The 21,962-nt window shown below is 52.8% G+C and overlaps 1 protein-coding gene across 12 annotated transcripts in view; it reads right to left on the bottom strand.

Moving 5' to 3' along the window:
• Positions 1 to 21,057, bottom strand: part of LIMS2 (LIM zinc finger domain containing 2) — a 41,749-nt gene extending 20,692 nt beyond the window's left edge. For 6 of the 12 annotated variants that reach the window (XM_078327029.1, XM_035304151.3, XM_078327032.1 and 3 more), the window contains exon 1: positions 14,194 to 14,311. In XM_078327029.1, the coding sequence (XP_078183155.1) occupies positions 14,194 to 14,204 (11 nt within the window). In that variant the 5' untranslated portion in view covers positions 14,205 to 14,311. Of the gene's footprint in view, positions 1 to 3,336; positions 3,486 to 3,717; positions 14,312 to 20,873 lie in introns of those variants that run through there. The other 6 variants (XM_035304148.3, XM_035304149.3, XM_035304150.3 and 3 more) reach the window with 3 other exon arrangements.
• Between the last annotated feature and the right edge of the window lie 905 nt (positions 21,058 to 21,962).

Here is a 21,962-nt window from a genome sequence, read left to right as displayed (position 1 = left end):
TGCGCCTTAAAGCCAGACCTCTAGACCCCAGTGAGTGAGCACACACCCCTCTCACCGGCTGCAGGCTCCTGTTCTCTGCCTCAGGGGCTGCTGTTTAGGGCCGGCACCCACAGGGCTGTCCCCTCTGGCTTCCAGGTGGGCTGACCCTCCTTCCATTGGCCAGGTGCTGCTGGGCTCCGTGCCCTTTGTTGGTGACGGGCACTCCTGTGCCACTAGCCCAGGCACTTCACCACCCTTCCTCCCTCCCCCCTTCACAAACGGACCCTCAGTTAGCACTCCCCAGTTACCATGCTTCCCACCAGGGAGCAGCCTGGCCATACCCTCGCTCCTCTGCCTTCCCATTCATCTTCCAGTTGGACGTGGGTGGCCCCTAACCAGTTCCCTGGCTGGTCCCCAGATGCCTCCAGTGAGAACATTGCCACCTGTGCCCAACAAGCCTTGCACAAACCTTGGCACAGGCAGGTGAGGTGTGAGGGTGACCACCTCCCTCCTGCCCCCAGGGGCTGCACCAGCCCAAGTCACAAGCATCAGAGGCCCTAACAGCAGCTCTGTGAAAGGCCCCACGACGCCCCAGTGGGGGAGCATGGGAACATTCCAACCCACTGGCAAAGATAGGACAGACAGGAGCCGGCAGAGACAACGGAGCCTCAGCACCATGAGAGAACTGCTTGCTGGCTCCTGCCGGGCAGGAAGAGAGGCAACGGGGACACTGCAAGGCGGGCAGAGGCCTGGGCTCACCCGCCCAGCTCTACCCCTGATAGCCCCAGCCACCGCCTTGGGACTGGAGAAGGTGCTCGCCTCTCTGGGCCTCACTTCCTCTTCTGTAAACAGGTGCACCAGAGAAACAGCACCCACCTCAAGGAGCCAAAGTGAAGAATGAATGGCACCCACGTGTCCAGCACAGAGCACCAGGCCAGCCAGGCAAAGCACTGGATAAAAAGAGCTATTGTTTTCCAGCAACTCTGGGAGCTTTCCAGTCTGTCTGCATGGCTCAGCCCAGGGGAAGGCCTGCAGGCTGCCTGCACTCCCTGCGAGAGGGCAGAGGGCCAGAGACATGGACATTCCATGTCCTCCTTTGCACATTCCTTCAAGAATAGGGAACACAGAGTCCACCCAGTTATCCCTCAGGAGACACCACTACCTGCCTCCAGCTGGAATACGCAGACACACTGCCCAGGGCACATCCAACCTGGAAGCCAAACCCCACACCTGGGGTAGAGCACACCATCTCACAGCCTTCCCCAGCCTCCCCAGCACCTCGCAATGTTCTCTGTCTTGACAGCCAACACAAGCCAATTTATTGCAAATGACCCTGAGTCTGGGGTGGGATCAGAGGAGCCTGCTCTGTTCCAAGCCTTTGTAAGAGGAGGAGGCTGGTTCCAGATAAGAAGATTGAAGCACAGAGAGGGTCGGTAACCAACTAAGGATCACACAGGATTGGACTCATGCTCCCCTCATTCCCTCCTGGCATTCCCCATTCCAGATTCTGTTTCTTCAATAACCCCAGCCCTTCTTCCATCCCAGCCTCCCCGACACCTGAGTCTAGGAAGAGAGTATAAGGACCTGGGAAGGGTCAGGGGCCAGGCACAAGGGGTCTGATCACATCCAAGATGAGCCTGTATTGCTGAGGCCACGTCAGCCTGAGCAGCAGTCAGGTCAAGGGTGTGTGCCCTGTAGCCAGGCACAGCAGGCTGCGACCCTGGCCCGTACACCCCCTGCCTGTGTGACCTGCAGCAGAGGAGTCTCCGAACCTCAGCTTTCTCATCCACAAAATGGGCCAGGAATCCTACCTGAAGGTACTTTAGGAGGGTTAAGGGAGGCGATTCCTGCAAGCACAGCCCATGCTCCATCCTTCATCCAACAGGTCCTCATTGAGCACCCAAACCGAGACAGGCTCTATTCCAGGTGCAGAGGGTTGCAGGAAGGGACCCCACTGCTGCACAGCCCAGGGGCAGCTTCAGACCCCCTGCACTACCTGGGCCTCCTCCCTGCCCCGCCCCCACAAAGCCAGCCGGTGGCCAGGGTCAGGGATCACCTGGCTATGCGAGGTCAACAAAAATTTACACAAAGCCAGCCCACCACGTCTTTCTAGCTTCTAGCCTGCTAGACAATTAACATGCTACCTTGGGCTGCTATACACAAGATGCATTGACACCATCAGAAAACAGACTCCAAATCGGTATGAACCCCGTCTGAAGTTAGAGCTTCTTCGGAAGCCCTCGCCATGCCTCTGCTCTAGCAGTTTTACTTTTAAGCAGGTACACCTGAAACATGTCACACTGACATCGGAGAACTGGCAGAGGACATGAACCAGAAGCTCAAAGAAAAACAAAATTGAGTGTCTAATAATCACAGGCCGTGCATGCTCAGGGCCGCCCCCCGCCTGACTGTCATCATCGTGCCCATCCCACCTGCATCTCAGCTGTGGTATCCGTACTGTGAAAATCACTCTCCAGCACAGCCTTGGGACCATCAGTGCCCTGGCCACCCGCAGCCTGGTACCACAGTTATGCCACAGGCGTCCAGGGTTGTCCAGAGGCTGACTAGTGAGGGTGCCTACTCCAGCTCTGCCACACAAAGGCGAGTGAGTCGGCCTCCTGAGCCTGGGGGTCCCTACCTGAGCAGCAGGCTGCCCCAGACCTGCCGTGCCAGCACAGGCCGCAGCCCAGAATGCAGCAGGGACTCCACAGAGAGCTGCACTGCAGCCTGCAGTTCCTGCCCTCCACTCAGTGCCCTCCATCTTCCTTCTCAGCAGAAGATACCTTTGATGGCTCAGTCCCCTAACTGCCCCGCTGGATGCCTTCCTTGACCATACACTAGGAGCTCAGAGTGGACTGCACTCAGGGGCTGGGCATGGGCTATGGGCGGAAAGTCTCACAGGAGGTCTCGCTTGCCCTGGGTGGCCTTCCTCTGCTCCTGGGTCCTCCAGGCCCTCCCCTACCTCTGCGACTGCTGCTCCTGGCTCTATTCCTGGCCCTCCAGCCCTTCTGCCCAGCCTTGGCCTCCTCCCTAGGGTCCCCAACTGTCACTTTGATGCCAAGGACCCCAAGCTCACAGCCCTATTGCTCGCTCTCTCCCTCGGTGGCTCCTGGGAACTGCAAAGGCAACATGTCCAGTAGCTGCTCCTCCTGCCCCTGACCCCAAGAGCGAGGGAGGTGGCTCCAGCACCATCGCACTGCCCGGGCCAACCTCCCTATCCAGAGTCAACTAATCCTCTGGAAAGCCCTGAGAACCATCCTCAACCCCACTGGCCTCTCCCCTCAGCCCAAAAGGAGCCTATCTACCCTGGCAGTCCTCCATGGAATGAAGCAGGACAGGCATTGGAGTCAGTCCAACCTGGGTTCAAATCACAGCGTAGCCACGTTTGGGGTGGGTGAGTCCAGCAGCTGCCTGCTCGGCTCGGAACCTGTTGCTCATCTATAAAGTGCGCACGATCGCCCCAGTCTGAAAGCAGTGCTGCGGGCGACACAGGCTCCCTAGTCTCTAACACGGGTCCCTGGGCGCACCCTGCTAGGGGAGCTGGTCACAGGTGACATCAAACGCCGTTAGATAAAGTCGCGCGCGCCCACCCTGTCGTCAACCCAGGGCCCATCAGGCGCCCGGGAGAGAGCTCACGGCGTCGGAGGGCCCGGGCGGGGTTTCCGAAGGAAGGCCTTCCCTGCCGCGGCAGCTTTCCGGCCATTGTCCCCGCCACCCGCCCCGCCCCGGGCCACCTACCCCGCGGCGGACGGCAGGCTCTGCCGGTGCTGGCGCCTCCTGTACAGCCCCGATGCGGCCAGCGCACCCAGCCGGGCTGCCATGGAGCGGGGCAGCCGCCTCGAGGTCGCGGGCGCGGCCGCCTGGTGCAGAGGCCGTGGGACCACCTCGGAGGGGAGGCGCGGCCGCCTCGGGCCAGACACCGCGACGGGACGGGCACGTGTGGGCGCCTCCCCGACGCTGGTCTCCAGCTCACGTTACGCGCTGGGATCTCCAAAGGGCAGCGGAGTCAACTCCAAATAGAAAGGATATTGTTCGCGCGGCGGGGGCAGCTCCTGAAAGCTGAGGCTGACAGGGTTGGGTCCCGCTGGGAGGAGACTGGTCTGGGAAGGCCCCGGAGAGCATTTAGGTGAGGTGGTGACAGGACACCCAGGAGGTCACCGGCTGCCACCTGCCAGGAGGTGCTAAGGAGGGCAGGGTCAGCTGAGGAGGGCAGCGAGGACCTGGCGCCTTCAGGAGCGCTGCCAACAGTAAAGAAACCGATGACCGGAGCCACAAAGACCCACATTCTACTTTGCTCCCTTCCCTGAGAGCCTCTCCCACAAACACCACCCTGACCAGGCAGAGCTGATCCTCTGGATCTGGCCAACAAATGGCCAAGGACCCCAGGAGAGACCCACATCCTAGAGAAAGGGCAATCCTCCAGCTTCCAGGGGAGGAGACACAGAGGCACCCAGTGGAAACCACCAGGAAGGCACCATGCTCCACGCATTTTTACCCAGAGAGACAGGCAAGGCTACTTGTGATTCAAGCATGACCACCCACGGTTGGTATCCAAACGGTGGCCAAGGTGGCCCTGGTCAGCAACACGATAAAGATCCAGCGCATTCATGGAATCTTTAACACTGATTCCCTTTCCCTGAAAAACCTTTCTAGAAAGTCAGAAAGCTTGAGGAATATCTTCTTCTACCTTCCCAAAGCAAGAGCTGGCAGCCCTCACTAAAGACAGCAGGGCACGGGTCCTCCCGAACTGGGGTGGGAGAAAGCCCTGGAGGGGCTCGCTGGCTCTCAGATACCAGGCCCACATGCCACCACCGAGGAGCACACTCACCCAGCAAGTCCCAGCAAGAGGAGGTACTCATTAAGCACCCTGGGAGTCAGGGGCAACAAGCACTGGGTACAATAGAATTTGTAAATGCAGCCCAATTCCAAAGTTGCACAACGCTGATCAATTCAACAAATAGTTTTTTAAAGATGGCCCCGGGGGCTAAAGGGCATAGAGAGGCTGAGCCTAGAGGAGCCAAAATAAACAAGGAATACCTCTGAATCTGATGTAGATAGTTGAATGCTTACGAAAACTTATGCAGAGAATGTTCTTACCGCAGCTACAAGTCAATGGTATAGGGCCTCAGCCCCTCCCACCACCCCCGACTCAGCCCCTCCCACGTGGAAAACCTCGACACTAGAATCCAGGACTCTCGCGCAGAGCCAGTTCTATGTAAGGAGGAAACATCTATTTAGGGCTCCAAGGGTCACCTGTAGAACTGGAAAGGAGGCTACAGCCACAGTGTTTTGTACAACATAATTTGTAAATGAAGTTCAAGCACAAGTTTACCAAGTACGAATCAATTCAACAAATATTTACTATAAAAGTGGTCATCAGAGGCTAGAAATTGAGAGAGGTTTAGAGTCTGATTGAGCCCAAATCCCAAAGCTCTACACAACCTTACTACCCATTCTCTGCCTGTCCTGCTGCAGGGATGGGATTGGGAGCCACAGATACCGTACACCAGACCTAGCACTCTATACAAAGGATTATACACTGTGGCCAAATGGGATTTGGGTCCGTGCTCTGGCTCTAGACATTTGCAAAAACACTGAGAGTGATGTCAGCAAAAAATGGTGGAGTAAGGACCTCCAGAAGTTCGTCCCTCCACAAAAGCAATGAAAAAGACTAGCAAAAATTACCGGAATCTACTCTTTCAGAACTCTGCAAATCCACCAAAGGCTGGCAGTAACCCTAGGAACATTTGGTCAAGAAAAACTGATTAATCTTGGCAAAAACAGTGAGGTTTGTGTTGTTTCAACTTATTCTAGTCCCTTATTCCTGCTCCCTAACTCCATGGCTGCCTTGAAAAATGATAGCCCATGTTCCCAGTAAGGAAGTAGCAGAATGGAATATTATGAACAACTGCATGCCAATCAGTTAAATAACCTAGCTGAAATGGAGACATTCCTAGAAGGACACTACCAAAACAGACTCAAAAAGCAATCGAAAATCCAAATATCAATCTGTTTTCATACTGCTATTAAGAACTGCATGAGACTCAGTAATTTAGAATGGAAAGAGGTTTCATTGACTCACCATTTAACAGGGCTGGGGAGGACTCAGGAAACTTATAGTCCTGGCAGAAGGCAAAGGGGAATTGAGGCACCTTCTTCACAGGTGGCAGGAAGAAATGCAAATGAAGGGGGAAGAGCCCCTTATAAAACCAGCAGATCTCGTGAGAACTCACTCACTATCATGAGAACAGCATGAGGGAAACACCCCCATTATTCAATCACCTCCACCTGGTGTCTCCCTTGACACATAGGGATTATGGGGATTACAATTCAAGATGAGATTTGGGTGGGGACACAAAGCCTCACCATATCACCAAATAAAGCCAGTAACATGCAAAGAGACTGAGCTAGTAACCAAAAAACTTCCACAAAAAAAAGCCAGAGCCACCTGGCTTCACTGGTGAATCGCATCAAAGGTTTAACTAGAATTAACACCAAACCTTCAAACAAACAAACAAAACACCAGTGTGGTGGCACATACCTGTAACCCCAGCTCCTCAGGAGGCTGAGGCAGGAGAATCACTTGAACCCTGAAGGCAGAGGTTGCAGTGAGCAGAGATCACACCACTGCACTCCAGCCTGGTGACAGTGAGATCTTGTCTCAAAAAGAGAAAATAAAACAGAAAACAAAACAAAAAACCTTCACAAAATCTTTCAAAAAAATAAAAGAAAGACTAGGAGGGAACACTTCTCAACTCATTCTATAAGTATTACCTTGATATCAGAATAAAACACGAAGGTCACAAAGATGCAAAAGTCCTCAATAAAATACTATAAACCAAATCTAACACTCTCTATAAAGTATTATACTCCATGACCAAATGGGATTTATCCCAGCAATATAGGGTTGGTTTCACATCTGAAAATCAATGTAATATACCATATCAACAGAATAAAGGGAGAACACTCTATGACCATCTCAATAGATGCAGAAAACACATTTGGCAAAATCCAACATCTTTTCGTAATAAAAACACCCAACAAACTAGGAATAGAAGAGAGAACTTCTTCAACTCGAAAAGGGGCATCCAAAAAACCCACAGCTAACATCATACTTAGTGGTGAGAAAATGAATGCTTTCCTCCTAAGGTCAGGGGGATTTCTAATCTTGCCATTTGTTTTCAGCATTGCACTGGAGATTCTATCAAGGACAGTTAGACAAGAAAAAGAAAAAAAGACATCTAGTTTGAGAAGAAAGAGTAAAACTATTTTTATTTGCATATTACATACTCATATATAGAAAACTCTTTTTTGTTGTTGTTTTGAGACAGTCTTGTTTCCTTGCCAGGTGCCAGGCTGGAGTGCAGTGGCACGATCTCGGCTCACTGCAACCTCCGCCTCCCAGGTTCAGTCAATTCTCCTGCCTCAGCCTCCCAAGTAGCTGGGACTTACAGGCGTGCACCATCACGCCCAGCTAATTTTTATATTTTTAGTAGAGATGGGGTTTCACCATATCGGTCAGGATGGTCTCGATCTCTTGACCTCATGATCTACCTGCTTCAACCTAAAAAATCCCCCCTCAAAAAAAGAAACCCTATTTACAGCTAAGAAATGAGTTCAGTAAGTCTGCATGGTATAAGATCAATAGACAAGAATCACTAGCAATGAGAAATCTGAATATGAAACAAAACAACCCCATTTGGGACAGCATCAAAAAGAATAAATACTTAGGAGTAAATTTAACAAAATAAGTGCAAGACTTCTTATTCACTGAAAACTACAAAACACTGTTGAAAGGAATTAAAGACCTAAATAATGATAAAGATAACCTGGGTCAGGTGCGGTGGCTCACACCAGTAGTCCCAGCACTTTGGGAGGCCAAGGCAGGCAGAGCACAAAGTCAGGAGATTGAGACCATCCTGGCTAACATGGTAAAGCCCCATCTCTACTAAAAATACAAAAAATTACCCAGGCATGGTAGTACCTGTAGTCCCAGCTACTTGGGAACCTGAGGCAGGAGAATTGCTTAAACCCTAGAGGTGGAGGTTGCAGTGAGCCGAGATTGTGCTACTGCACTCCAGCCTGGGTGACAGAGTGAGACTCTGTCTCAGAAAAAAAAAAAAAAAAAAGATATCCCATGTTCATGAATTGGAAAATTAAATATTGTTAAGATGGGAATACAACACTACATCAAACTGACCTATAGATTGAATGCAATCTCCATTAACATTCCTGCCTTTGAAGAAATAGACAAGGCATACTTAAAATTTGTATGAAAATGCAAGTGACACAGAATAATCAAAACAACTTAAAAAAAAAAAAAAAGAGGCCAGGCGCAGTGACTTGTACCTGTAATTCTAGTACTTTGGGAGGCCAAGGTGAGTGGATCACTTGAGGTCAGGAGTTTGAGAACAGCTGGCCAACATGGCAAAACCTCGTCTCTGCTAAAAATACAACAATTAGCCAGGTGTGGTGCCACATGCCTGGCTAATTACTGAGGTCAGGAGTTCCAGACCAACCTAGCCAACATGGCAAAACCCCATCTCTACTAAAAATTCCAGAAGAAATAGCCAGGCATGGTGGCACATGCCTGTAGTCCCAGCTACTCAGAAGGCTGAGGCAGGAGAATTGCTTGAACCCAGGAGGCATAGGTTTCAGTGAGCTGAGATCACACTACTGCACTCCAGCATGGATGACAGAGTGAGACTCTGTCTCAAAAACACAAGGAAAAAAAAAAGGACTCATGCTTTCCAATTTGAAAACTTACTTTAAAAATTACAATTTACTTACTAAAAAATTACAAGTGTCACACTGGTGTAAGGTTAGACATATACACCAATAGAACAGAAGCAAGAGTCCAGAAATAGACTGGGTGCAGTGGCTTATGTTTATAATTCCAGCACTTTGGGAGGCTGAGGCAGGCAGAGCCCAGGAGTTCAAGACCAGCCTGGGCAACATAGAAAAATCTCATCTCTACAAAAAATACAAAAAGTAGCCAGGTATGGTGGTACATAACTGTGTTCCCAGCTACTTGGGAGGTTCAGGTAGGAGGATCACCTGAGCCCAGGGGGATTAAGGCTGCCAAGATCTTGCCACTGCACTCCAGCCTGGGTGAAAGAGTGAAACCCTGTCTCAAAAGAGAGTCCAAAAATAATCCCATATATCTGTGGTCAACTGATTTTTGACAAAAGTGCCAAGACATTCAATGGGGGAGAGAGTAGTCTTTTCAACAAATGATGCTAGGACAACTGGATAGCCACATGCAGAAAATTGAGTTTAAACCCTTACTTCATGCCATATTAAAAAATTAACTCACAATAGATCAAAAACCTAAATGTTAGAGCTAAAAGCATAAAACTCCTAGAAGAAAACAGAAGTTTTCATCTCATGAGCTAGGATTAGGCAATAATTCCCTAAATATGACAACAAAAACTCAAGGCAACTAAAGAACAAGGAAATAAACTGGATTTCATTAAAATTTAAAACTTTTGTGTATCAAATGACACAATCAAGAAAGTGAAAAGACAATCCATAGAAAAGGAAAAATATTTGCAAATTCGCCATGTGCAGTGGCTCACGCTTGTAATCCCAGCACTTTGGGAGGCTGAGGGGGGTGGATTACCTGGGGTCAGGAGTTCAAGATCAGCCTGGCCAACATGGCGAAACCCCATCTCTACTAAAAATACAAAAAAAAAATAGCCAGGCGTGGTGGCGCATGCCTGTAATCCCAGCTACTGGGGAGCCTGAGTGAGACAAGAGAATTGCTTGAGCCCAGGAAGCGGAGATTGCAATAAGCTGAGATTGTACCACTGCATTCCAGCCTGGGTGTCAAAGCAAGACTCATCTTAAAAAAAAAATGTGCAAATCATATGTCTGAGAAGTGTCTTGTATCCAAATAAATAAGGAACTCTTACAATTCAACAATAAAAAGACAACCCAAAGTTTAAAGTGGGCAAAGGGTTTCGATGGACATTTCTCCAAAGAGGATTTACAAGTGGACAACAGACACATGAAAACATGCTCAACATTATCAGTCATTAAGAAAAGGGAAATCAAAACCACATATGACACCACTTCACACCCACTAAACCAGACAACAATAACAAGCATTAGCAAGGATGTTGGGAAATTAGAAACTTCACACATCCCTGGTGTACAATTTAGTAAATGTAGAATTGTTCAATTACTTGGAAAACAGCTTGGCAATTCCTCAAAAAATTTAACATAGAGTTACCATATGTTACCCCAAGGTAAGTAGAGATACCCCAAGGCCCTGGGGCATGTACCCTCAGCCCAGCAGACAGAGGAGAGATGCCACAAACAGGCTGTCCTCCAGCGCCAGCTCCCCCACCAGACTCCTCGCTGGGGGGCTGAAGACAATCCATGAGTTTCCTGGGTGTTCCTCCAAGGACACAGGTGAGGACACAGTTGGTTTCATGTTCATATGTGCATTCGGTCATGTCATCTCAGCAGCACACATGCATTCACCCATGGAGGTATCTTCCCAGGGTGGTCATCCTGCTAAGTCATCTAAGTAAATATGCACCTTCAGAACGGTACAAGCTACACCTAAACAGAACAAGGAGAATAGGGACAGTGCCTTTCCTGTCCCCTTCACCACCTGGAAATGACTACCTATGGGAGGGGTAAGCCTTCCCGCAGCACAGCACAGACAGAGACAGAGAGAAGGATGATGCCCTGCATGTGGGAAGCCTGGGGTCCTCTCCACAGTGGCTGCCTGGGCCATCCCTTGCCAGCCCACAAGCAGTGAGTGTTAACTACTCAGGAATTCCGTAAAGCATTAACGGCATGCTGGTGGCTTGAAATGAGCCCAGGTCGGGGAACTCACACCTTGGGACTAGACACCCTGCAGATCAGTCTCTCCATCCCTTTTATGCCACTGGCTGGCTAGAGGATGCCAGTCAGCACCAGAAGTAGAAGAAAAAGGAAGGAGGTGAGGAGCCATGGCAGGGACACCTGGCCCAGTCTGAGGCTCAGGGCTCAGTGGTGCCACATCACAAGCCACGTCACTTGTTACCCACTTCACACTTTGCTTAAGCCCCTGACACCATGGCAGCCTCCTGTGCTGTGCTGAGGGCTCTGGCTGCACTCAGCTGCCCCTTGGCCAACTCCTTTTGCCTAGGGGACCACTGGGCACATGCTTTGCCCAGAGGAGGAGGGGCAAGATAGGCAAGGCAGGGATCTAGCAGCCTGCTCTGCCCTGTACTAAGTGTGGGCTCAGCACACAATCAGGCATACACAGCCTCACGCATGATCACCACGTGGTGGGTGGGACTCCACTTTATCCAGCCAAGCCACTGAGTTCACACAGTCATGGGCGTCAACATCCCAGGCTCCATTTGAAGGAGTGCCAAGGACAGCTGGGTCCCTAGGTAGGTGGCCTTAATATCCTCCTTGTAGAACAATGGTGATCCCGGAGGTCCCTTCAGCTATGACAGCTGTGACAGTCAAAGATCTTGTGGTTGTAAGCCCCAAAGTCCCTTGTGTTTGTAAGTCCCAAAGTCCCTGGGTTGTAAGTCCCAAAGCCACTGAGGCCGAGCCCCTCTCTTCCCAGGGCATGCTGTACCATGTTCCAGCTGCCTTCAACTCCCCACCCAGCTTGGGCTTCAGCCCCTCATGCCAGGTGCCTCCCACAGCTCCCCCTCAGACTTGCCACAGCTCTTCAAGCTCTCCACAGCCACACCAAGCATGCTGTCCACCCCCCACCCACCACCACAAAAGGGGCATCCTCCCGAGCCCTGCCCGCTCAGATCCTGAGAAGCCTGAGTCAGCCTCCTCTCCAGCCCCTCAGTCACCCAGGAGGGGCCTCCCTGGTGGCCGCCTCCTGACTCCTTCCCCATCACCTTCCCAGCAGCCCTTTCTCCGCACAGCACCCATGGGTCCATCTGCAGAGAGCGTGGCCACACATGCCACTCCAGGTCACTTTGGTGGTTCCCCACTGCCCTCTCTCTGCTCTTGCCTGGTGAGGTTCTGCAGACAGCTGGCAGGGAGAGCCCCTGAAGGTATGTGAGCAGAGGGCTTGTTTCCCAAAGGCACCCTGGCTCTGGGCAGCATGGGTGATGCCAAGAGAATCAGGATCCAGGCACAAGGAACTGTCTGGGATCACACGGGGACAGTGGACATGGAGGACACCAGCATGAAACAGTGGAGATGAAACCCCACAGCTTCTGGGACAGGAAAACTCTCACACTCCGAAGGCTGGATCAGATGTCCATTCCTCCCAGGCTGGCCTGCCCAGTCCCTGCGTGTGGAGGGCAGGAAGGCAATGGGGCAGCAGCACCACAGGCAGCAGGGCCACCTTTGAAGGAGCCAGGGCATTGTACTAACAGATCGTGTCAAACACTCCAGGAGAAAGGAACTTCAGGGAGCCACCCAAACCGAAGCAGGGGAGGCTCTCGGGAGTGGAACGGTGGCTGTTTCTTTCTCTTTATGTTTCTGTTATCTTTTATGTTTCCAGTTTCTCCTTATTCTCTAAGACCATCAGTATTACCTGGACAAGGGACACCCTACAGTGTCCACCAAACGCTGACTGTCATCCTTGTGTCATTTGAGGACAAGAGTTTCTCGGGCCCTTGGAGCTCACAGCAGTGAGGGCAGGCTGGCCCCCGCTCACCACCACCTGCCTTCCTAGCGGCTCCTGCCGGGCTCACCTGACTGCCTCGGTCTCCAGGGAAGGTCCAAGGGACTCAGGGCAAGAGGACCTCTGCCAGGGGACAGTGATGCCTCAGGGCCTCCCATTCCAGCCCCACCCCCTTGGTGGTTCTGTCCTCCTCACCATCCCTCCTGTGCCTGATGGAACCACCTCTCACCCACCTCCATCCACCTCAACACTGCTTCCTGGACTGCTCCTGACCCTGTCTCTGTCTCTCCCCCATTTCTTTCCCTAGAAAACTGACGGTGAGAACCAGGCAGCTGGCAGGGACACTCTGAGGAAAATGGGAGGCAGCCCCCTCCAGAACTCTGTGGGGTGACCACAGGCAGCCAGTGGGTCAGCAAATGCTACTCTCTGGGGGATGAGTCCCTCCATCTCACTGCAGAGGGGCCTGGGCCAAGGCTTAGGGGTAACTCCAAGTCAGGGGAGCTGACTGGGAAGGGAGGCTTGGGGAGAAGAAAAGGAAGTGCTGTCTGAAGGGCAGGGCATACAAAGTAACAAGTTACAGGCTATTTTTTGTTCCTGGGGCTGCCTTGAGACCCCAGGCCACAGTCTTAGTGGCGATCAGAGACAGCTCCCTTGTGGGTCTGGGGTCACCTTGCACGTGGTGGAATTTGCGGCCGCAACCTTGGACACACTCTCCAAGCCCCTTTACCCAACAAAGCCACGGGTCACTCTATGGGCTGGGGCCTCCCAGAGCGCCAGGTCATGGGATCCTGAAGAAGAACATCCCATCTCCAGGACTTGGCTGGGGGCCCCCAGGGCCTCAGCGACTGCCCTTACCCCAGTCATGAGTCATTCACTTGTACCCAGCTAGGTTCCAGAAAGGGCTGCAGGGACAAACCCTGGCTGAACACTGGTGGACCTGTGAATGGCCTCTTGAGTGGCTCAGCCTCTGTGGCCTCTGCTGACCTCATCTGTGAAATGGCAACAAGGAGCCTGAGAGCAGAGAGTGGGCCAGGCCCAGGGGAGCACCCTGCCCCCCAGTCCACTCCCGCACAGCTGGTGCTTGGACGCAGCTCTGGCCAAGTCCCCACATATCCTTCATCATTGTAAACATTTTTGTTACCGTAGGTTTACAGAGGAGGAAAGGGAAGGCTCCAGAGATGACACTCACCGGGGTTGGGGATGGCATAGCGGGGGCTCGGGGAAGCTGGGGGAGGGGCACAGCCGTGGAACCCTTTGCCCCTGGTTGGTGTTCGACCTTGGGCAAGGCCCCCTCCCGCAGCCCTGGGCAAGGCCCCCTCCGGCAGCCCTGGGCGTTGGTTGTGAGCAAATGGCTGTCCCATCTTGCGGGGGTGGCAGGCGGGTGGGCAGGAGCTCCACCTGCCGCTGCGGGCGCCCGCCCAGAGGGAGAGGCGCAGGGGCTGGGGGACCCCTGCCCCGAAGGGCGCTGACGCCACGGGAGCTGCGAGAATCCAACACTCCCGGGCGGAGCCGGGACGGTGGTGCCGCCGGGCTGTGGGAGGGCGAGCCGCGCCTCGGCCAGGGGTCCCGCAGTCCCACAAGGCCGGCCCGGGGACGCGGGTGGGGGCCGTTACCTTCCCGTCATGGTGGCAGCGACGCCGAGCCCGGGGTCGCCGCGGGTCTCCCTCTACAGCCGCTGCCGCCAGCGGAGCGCCGGCCCGCCAGCCCGGGCCGCGGAGCAGGGAGACGCCCAAAAAAGGCGAAGAGCCGCTCAGCCCGCGAGAGGGGTGGGCGGGGGTGGCGGGGTGGGGCCCGCGGGGCGGGTGGAGTGGAAGGTCAAGGCTGAGGGAGGTGGTGTGTTGGAGACGTAGGGTGGGAGATTGGGTGCGTAGGAGTGGCGGTGGGGGCGGCAGGTGGGGGTGGAGGGGTGAGAATGAGGTGGGGGTGGGATTTGGGGTAAAAGTCGGGGCCCAGCCATCCGCACAGCCCCCAACTCCGGGGACACCGGGCGCCGTCAGCGGCGGGGCCGGGTCAAGTCCTTCCCACCCGAGCTCCACTAGCCACCTCCCGGATTCCGAGCATAGTTTTCCTTTTAAAGGGAGTGAAGTTACAATCTACGCTAACAGGCACCCCCACCCCCACAGCCCCGCCGGGACGCCCCGCCCAGCGCCCCCTCTGCAGCCCCGACTGCAAACGCGTGCGGGAGAGGGTCGGCGTAGTGGGGGACGCTGAGATCACCTCCCTGCCGGGCTTTCCAAGCCCCGAGTTCCCACCGCGGACCTGAGCACTGACTGCCTCCCGAGGCACCCGGGACCCCCGAGTCCACGCAGTCCCGTCCCCAGGGAGGCCAAAGTCGAGGGGGCCCCTCTTCGGTCGCAAGGCTCCTTTCCCCGGGAAATTCCCATTTCATCCCTCTATGGGAGCCATCGCCCTAACTCGACGAATGATACTTCTTAAACCACAAAACCGAATGCCCAGCTCCCATGTTTCCAGGGGAACCAGGCACGCCTCTGTATAATAAAGCGCAGCTGACGAGCTACCATTACAGGCGTTAAGATGAAGGAGTGATATAAACTATTTAGGGAATCTCTACGGAGGAAATTTTTAAACAGACAAAACAAAACAAAAACCCTCGCCCTGCCTAAAGACAGATGTTTCCGGCTGGTCAGTGGCGTGCAGCTCATCCTTGGAAGCAGCTCAGATGTCACACTGAGGGTTGGAAGCTGGGCGGCCCGATGTGTAAACTTGGTGCTACTCCAGTCTGGGCAGCAGAGAAAGATGGTCTACAAACGCGGCTGCGAAGCAGTGCCGTTCAGAAAGATGAACTGATAGTATCCTGCAGTCCCGGCTGCGGAAATAAGCTGAAAAGACACCTGTTCCTAAGTAGCTGGTATTGTGGAGTGAGTTTGCCGATATTACTTTTTCTTTCTTTCTTTTCTTTCTTTCTTTCTTTCTTTCTTTCTTTCTTTCTTTCTTTCTTTCTCTTTCTTTCTTTCTTTCATTCTTTCTTTCCTTCTTTCTCTTTCTCTCTTTCTTTCTTTCCTTCTTTCTCTTTCTCTCTCTTTCTTTCTTTCCTTCTTTCTCTTTCTCTCTCTTTCTTTCTTTCTTTCCTTCTTTCTCTTTTTCTTTCTTTCTTTCCTTCTTTCTCTTTCTCTCTCTCTCTTTCTTTCTTTCTTTCTTTCTTTCTTTCTTTTCTTTTCTTTCTTTTCTGAGACAGGGTTTTGCTCTTGTTGCCCACGCTGGAGTTCAGAGGTGCGACCTCAGCTCACTGCAACCTCCGCCTCCCAGGTTCAAGCAATTCTCCTGCCTCAGCCTCCCAAGTAGCTGGGATTACAGGCATGCACCACCATGCCCGGCTAATTTTGCATTTTTAATAGCAACGAGTTTCACCGTGTTGGTCAGGCTGGTCTCGAACTCCTGACCTGAGGTTATCTGCCTGCCTCCAGTTGTTACTTCTTGTTGCAAGTGTGTCTCAGCTGATTCTACTTAACTGTAATTTGATGGTTGATCAAGCATAAGTATGGGTGATTTCTTGGCTCATCTGCCCATAAAGAAAGAAAGGCTTTCCGCTATTACAGAGGCGTAGGCATGCTGGGGCCATGCACCAGAAATCCACTGCTGGACGGTTAATTGAATATTGGGGTTTTGTAGAAACCAAAGACGATGAAAAGTAAAAGAGCATTACACCAGAGGCCCCCACTCTCCAAGAGGAGACTTCATTCCTGCCTTTTTGCCCAAAAGCCTCCCTGCATATGCTAGCTGAGCACACATGGATCTGTTTGCCAAACCAGGACCCTGCCTCATCCCAGCGTGCCTCATCCCTGGGCCAGGGCAAGCTCAGTGACAGCTGCTAGGGGCTGTGGGCATGGCTCAGCCCTGCTGGAGATGCAGAGGAGATGCAGTGCAGCCAGGAGGGCAGAGTCGCAGGAAAGAGCTGGCAATCATAGGTTCACACACTCATCCACTTTTTCATTCAAGAGTATTTACACTGCATGGGCACTGGAAGTACTGCGGGGAGCAAGAAGACATGGACCTGGCTCTCATGGAGTTTAGCTGGGGGTGAAGTATGGGCAGTGAACAAATAAATAAATACGTGCACTAGATTTTAGACAGGAGTAAGTGCCGCTAAGGAAAGGACAGTGGTGGTGGCTGCTTTACAGTGAAGAGTGAGGGAAAGCTTCTGAGCAGGTGTCGTTCGAGCTAAGCCGGAATGAGGGAAAGAGCCTGCAACCATCTGCAGGAAAAGCCTTCCGGCAGAAGAACAGGAAGTGCAACACTGCTGAGGTGGCATGAGCTTGGGGAACGCAAGGTCAGAAAGACCAGCAGGTCTGGAAAACAGGGAGGCGGCAGGTGGAGGGGCATGGGAATAAAGGAGAGGGCCAGGGGGCGGAGCAGCAGGGCCACAGCCAAAGTGGGGTTCCAACCTTAGATGGAGAGTTCAAAGCAAAGACGGACACAACGCTCTAGCATCAGCATGGGTGAATCTCAGAAATACTGTCTGAATGAAAAAAGAGCAGCTTCTCCATCTATAACAAGTTGTAGATTAGGCAACATTTGTCTGTGGTAGAAGAATAGAAGAATTCACAATGGTAGCTGCTTCCGGCTGGTCTATTGCACCCCAGACTGCCCTGGGGTGGCAGGACGGGGCTTGACTAGGAAGGAACGTGAGGGAGCTTCTGGGGTAATGTGCAATGTTTTAGTAGGAGTTTGGATTACACAAGCGTATATGCCTTTATTAAAGCTCATGGAATAGGCCAGGTACGGTGGCTCACACCTGTAATCCCAGCACTGTGGGAGGCTGAGGCAGGAGGATCACCAGGTCAGGAGATAGAGACCATCCTAATACGGTGAAACCCCATCTCTACTAAAATACAAAGAATTAGCCAGGCATGGTGGCAGGTGCCTGTAGTCCCAGGTACTCGGGAGGCTAAGGCAGGGAAATCACTTGAACCGGAAGGCAGAGGTTGCAGTGAGCCAAAGATTGCGCCACTGCACTCCAGCCTGGGCGACAGAGCAAGACTCCATCCCAAAAAAAATTTTTTAATCATGGAATATATGGTCAGGATTTTCACATTTCATTGTATGTAAATTTTACCTCAAAAGAAAAATACTGTAAACGATACTGAACTCTAGTTAATGATGTACACGCTGAAGTATTTAGGTAGAAAGGTACTGATGTCTAAGCTTACTTTGCAAACATTGTTTAAATCAAGACAAGCCTGTGGTGGGTCCCTGAAGTCCCAGTTAGCTATGGGGAGGCTGAGGAGGGAGGATCACTTAAGGCTAGGAATTCAAGACCAGCCTGGGCAACATTGCAAGACTCTGCCTCTAAAAACTGAACTCAAGATGGGGAGATGGGTAAAGGGATGGATAGAGAGGTGGTAAAGTGAGTACCACAATGTCAACGGGAGAATCTAGGTGGTGGGCATCTGGGTTTTCTACTTCGATGAGTGCTTGAACTTTTTCATAGCAAAAGGGAGAAGTGTCCCCAGCTGCTGTGTGGCCACTGTGTGAGGGACAGCGTGGTTGAAGGGACAGTCTGATTAGAGACTGCCGTGAGCATCCAGGAGGGACTGATGCCTCAGGCCATGCAACAGTAGGGACCATGAGAAGGCATCAAATAGAATGTCTATTTTGCAACCAACAGGATTTGCTGGGGATCTGGATGTGTGGGCGTGGCTGGCGTGGGTGTGGGTGTGGCCGGCGTGAGTGTAGTGGTTGTGGGGCCAATGCGTGTATGGCAGGTGTGAGTGTATATGCATGGGAGTCAAGAGGACTTGCAGGTGGATGTTGGTGGCAGTGGGACGGTCTGGGCAGGTCAGCGAGGGGTGACATTGCATTGGGCCCTCCCCAGGCACCCCAGGGGAGACGGTGGGTGGGGCACTGTGAACCTGGAGCAGGGAAGAGAGGTCCATTCTCTGGCGTAGATGCAGAAGGCTTGGGGCAAATGGAATTTCAGCTGTAGGGCTCCATGGAGACCTGGAGGTGTCTGTGCTAGTCGGGCCCTACAAGAGGTGGGACTGGCAGGAAGTGAGGGGGAGAGCAGGAGGGTATGAGGTGCCACAGAAGCTCCAAGGGAAAGAGCTCCAGGGAGGAGGCGCACCACTGCCCCGTGTGCACACAGCTGCGTGGCAGAGGCCAAAGAGGCACCTGGGTTTGGGTCAAGAGCCAGTCCGTGGGAGTGAGGGGCCTGAGTCCAGCTGCAGAGGGCCAGGCAGAGCCCCTGAGATGCCTCCCCCAGGAGCACCCCTCCCTGGGGTCTGTGCAAACGGTGCTCTCCAGAGTGCTGCACACATGGCCGTGAGGGGAGAAAGCTCTGAAGGGGGCCAGAGAAGGGGCAGCAGTTGGAAGTGGGGAGGGGAAGGGAAGGGAAGGTGAGAACGCAGTGTCCATGCCCAGGTTTTATAGGATGGCATCACTGAGGGACCCTCAGAGAGTGGCTTGAATCACACACTTAATCTTCACTGGGGGACAGATGGGCTCTGAGGCTGAGGCTGGGCCACAGAGTGAAACAAGAGCTGTCCTAGAATGTGAAGGAGGTGGTGCAGCATTTCCCCAGGCATGGGCTCTCTGCCCTCTGGGGCTCAGGCCAGGTGGGTGCCCCCTTTGGCAGGTCCCCGAGTTTCTCCACCCCCCTTCTCCCTCCCCTACTCCAGGGGGCGGCTGCCTGAGCCAGCCCAGGACCCAGCGCTTGTAAGAGCTGGGAGCCAGGGCAGAGAGAGGGGCTGGTCTTGGGCAGCATGACTAATCAGCAGGAGGAGGCTGATGAGAACCTCAGGTCTCCAAGTGCCTCATGGAGCCTCTTCCAATATCCAGAGCCACAGCCCTGTCTCCATGTGGCCGCAGGGAATGGAGAAGGCCTTGCAGCTCTGAAGAAGTCTCAGGGTCTCCCCTCACAGCCCAGGTCCTGGGGCAGGAGCACACGTGCTTCCCGGCAGGCTCTGTGAACCCTGCCCGTTTGTTTCAGGATGGCCCGATGTGATGCGAGGCCACCTACACGGCCACTTTACAAGACCCCTGACCCAAATCTGGTTAAGGCCTGTCCCTTTCAGGGAAGTGGAAACGGGCAAAACATGAGGCCTGCTGAGTAGCAACACAAAGCTCAAAGCAGTTCTCCTTCAAGGCCAAAGCTAACTCGGGAAGTGGCTGTGAGAACCGCCCCCCTGCCCCCTCCCCTGCGGGATCAGGGAAGCACCTGCATGCCCACAGCCCCTCCTGGGTGGCTTCCTGGGCCAGAGGAAGAATAGCGAGCAGCACACTGCCCTGGCACCCACAGGCTTCACAACACATGGAAAAATAAATGTCTCTTTTCAAAAATACGAGCATAAAAGTGGTATTTTATGGGCATGGTGGTGCAGGCCTGTGGACCTAGCTGTTCAGGAGGCTGAGTGGGAAGCTCGCTTGAGCCCAGGATTTCGAGGTGAGCTATGATTATGTCACTGCACTCCAGCCTAGGCGGCAGAGCAATCTCCTGTCTCTAAAAATAATCATAAGAAATAAAAATAAAAGCACGAGCCTGCCCTCAGCACCGTCAATAGACACACCCTCTGACCAGCTTCTCCCTGTGCCATGACGCAGCTCAGTGAGAGAAGCTGGTGGGTGTTGACCCACAATTCTCTCAACACTTGCAGAACAAACAAGAGACCAAGGGTTTCTTTGCAGTCTGAGGAGAACACAGAGCCCTTCTTGGAAGTCCGATTTGCTCAGGCGTGGAGACGGACCTCCGAGCTTCACAATCTTCCAAAGATGGCCTGGCCTTGGAGTTTGGGAGGAAAAGGCCATCTCACTCTCGCCTTTGTTGGGGACAGACTTGATGCAACTCACGGGTTTGGCCACCACATATTCAGGCACGTCACATGTTCGTACCTCAAGGCATTACACCCTTGGGTATCCCGCGAGAAGCCTCCTGCACCCAGTGACCTCTGAGTTTCTCCCCTGTGGGGTCGGTCCCACCTCGCCCTGCCTCTCAGGGGATCTCTGCCACATACTGAGATTCACTTTGCTGCTTTTTTCCCACTGTGACCTTCCCACGGGAGCTTGTCCCACTCTGTCCAGGGGAAAGAGCTGCTGCCCACTCCCAAGCCCAGCCTGTCCAGACGTGGCCTCACCTGCAGAAGGCCCAGAGTGTGCCACACTGTCCCCACTGTCCCCACACCGCCTGACTGAGGGAGCTGCTCTACAGCTGTTCTCTGACCCCAAATTAGCAACATTAACATGACCACTCAGTTACAGGGAATGGCAGGGGTGGCGCAGCGCAGCGATCGGCGGGTGGAAAGGACCTCCCAGGGCCCTGTGCCCATCACAGGGTCTCTACCTTCTTGGCTGAGATGCCGCTCCGCCTCCTTGGGTGCTTCCTTCCCTGAGTGCTGCCAGCAACTTCTCTGAGGGAAATAGCACCTGCCTGGCCCACTGGACGGACACAGCCACGTGCAAGACTGCCAGCTGCCAGGAGCGTCCGGCCACCACGGCATCCAGGCACTCCAGCTTCACCTCTCTCTGGGCAGGAGTCTTGACCAGAGGTTCTTAGCTGGAGGCAGAGGCCAGAGGCACCTTGGGGTCAGGAGGGGGTGGAAGAAGCTGAGGAAGGAAAGGCGGGCTCCCCAGGGAGGTGCTGCTCAGGGCTCGGAGCCAGGCCCACAGAACAAAAGGAGCAGCGGCTACACTCTGAATCCACAGCGGCTGGCAGAGGGGCAGCCCCCAAAATGAGCATTTCCTGAAGCCCTGAGCACAGGAGCCCCAAGGGGCAGTCTGATGTTCACAGCATCCACAGACAAAGGGCAAATCAAGCCCCACAGTAAAAAGAATCCACGAAACTAACTACATGAATAACCCAAGAACAGCTACTAGGATGCTGTCTTGCCAAGTACTATTTTCCCTGAAAAGAGAAAAATCTCAGGATTATTTATATTAAAATAACATAAATGAATTATTTTATAATTTTCTACTATAAAACTCTCATTGTATTAGAAATGCCCAGAAGTAGAAAGAAGAAAAATCACCTCCAAAAGGCGATGCTCCCACACTTTGTTCACTTTTAACCATGTACGTTTATTTTTGCCTGATTGTAATCATTTGTGGTTTGCAATTTCTTTTTCTTCCTTTCTTTCTTTCTTTCTCTCTTTTCTTCCTTCCTTCCTTTCTCTTTTTCTCTCTCTCTTAATTTCCTCCTTTCTTCTTTTTCTTTCTCCTTTCTTCCTTCCTTATGTCTTTTTCTCTTTTCTTCCTTCCTTCCTTTTTCTCTCTCTTTCTTTTTCTTTCTCTCTTCCTTCCTCTCTCATTTTCTTTCTCTCTCTTTCTCTTTCTCTCTTTCTTTCTTTTATTTCTTTCTTTCCTTCTTTCTTTCTTTTGACAGAGTCTTGCTCTGTCACCCAGGCTGGAGTGCAGTGGCAGGATGAAAGCTCAC

The sequence above is a fragment of the Callithrix jacchus genome, chromosome 6 (assembly GCF_049354715.1).
Source record: "Callithrix jacchus isolate 240 chromosome 6, calJac240_pri, whole genome shotgun sequence".
In the NCBI taxonomy this organism is placed as follows: Eukaryota; Metazoa; Chordata; class Mammalia; order Primates; family Cebidae; genus Callithrix; species Callithrix jacchus.
Note: the sequence above shows the minus strand (reverse complement) of the source record. Positions and strands in the feature narration are given on the sequence as shown.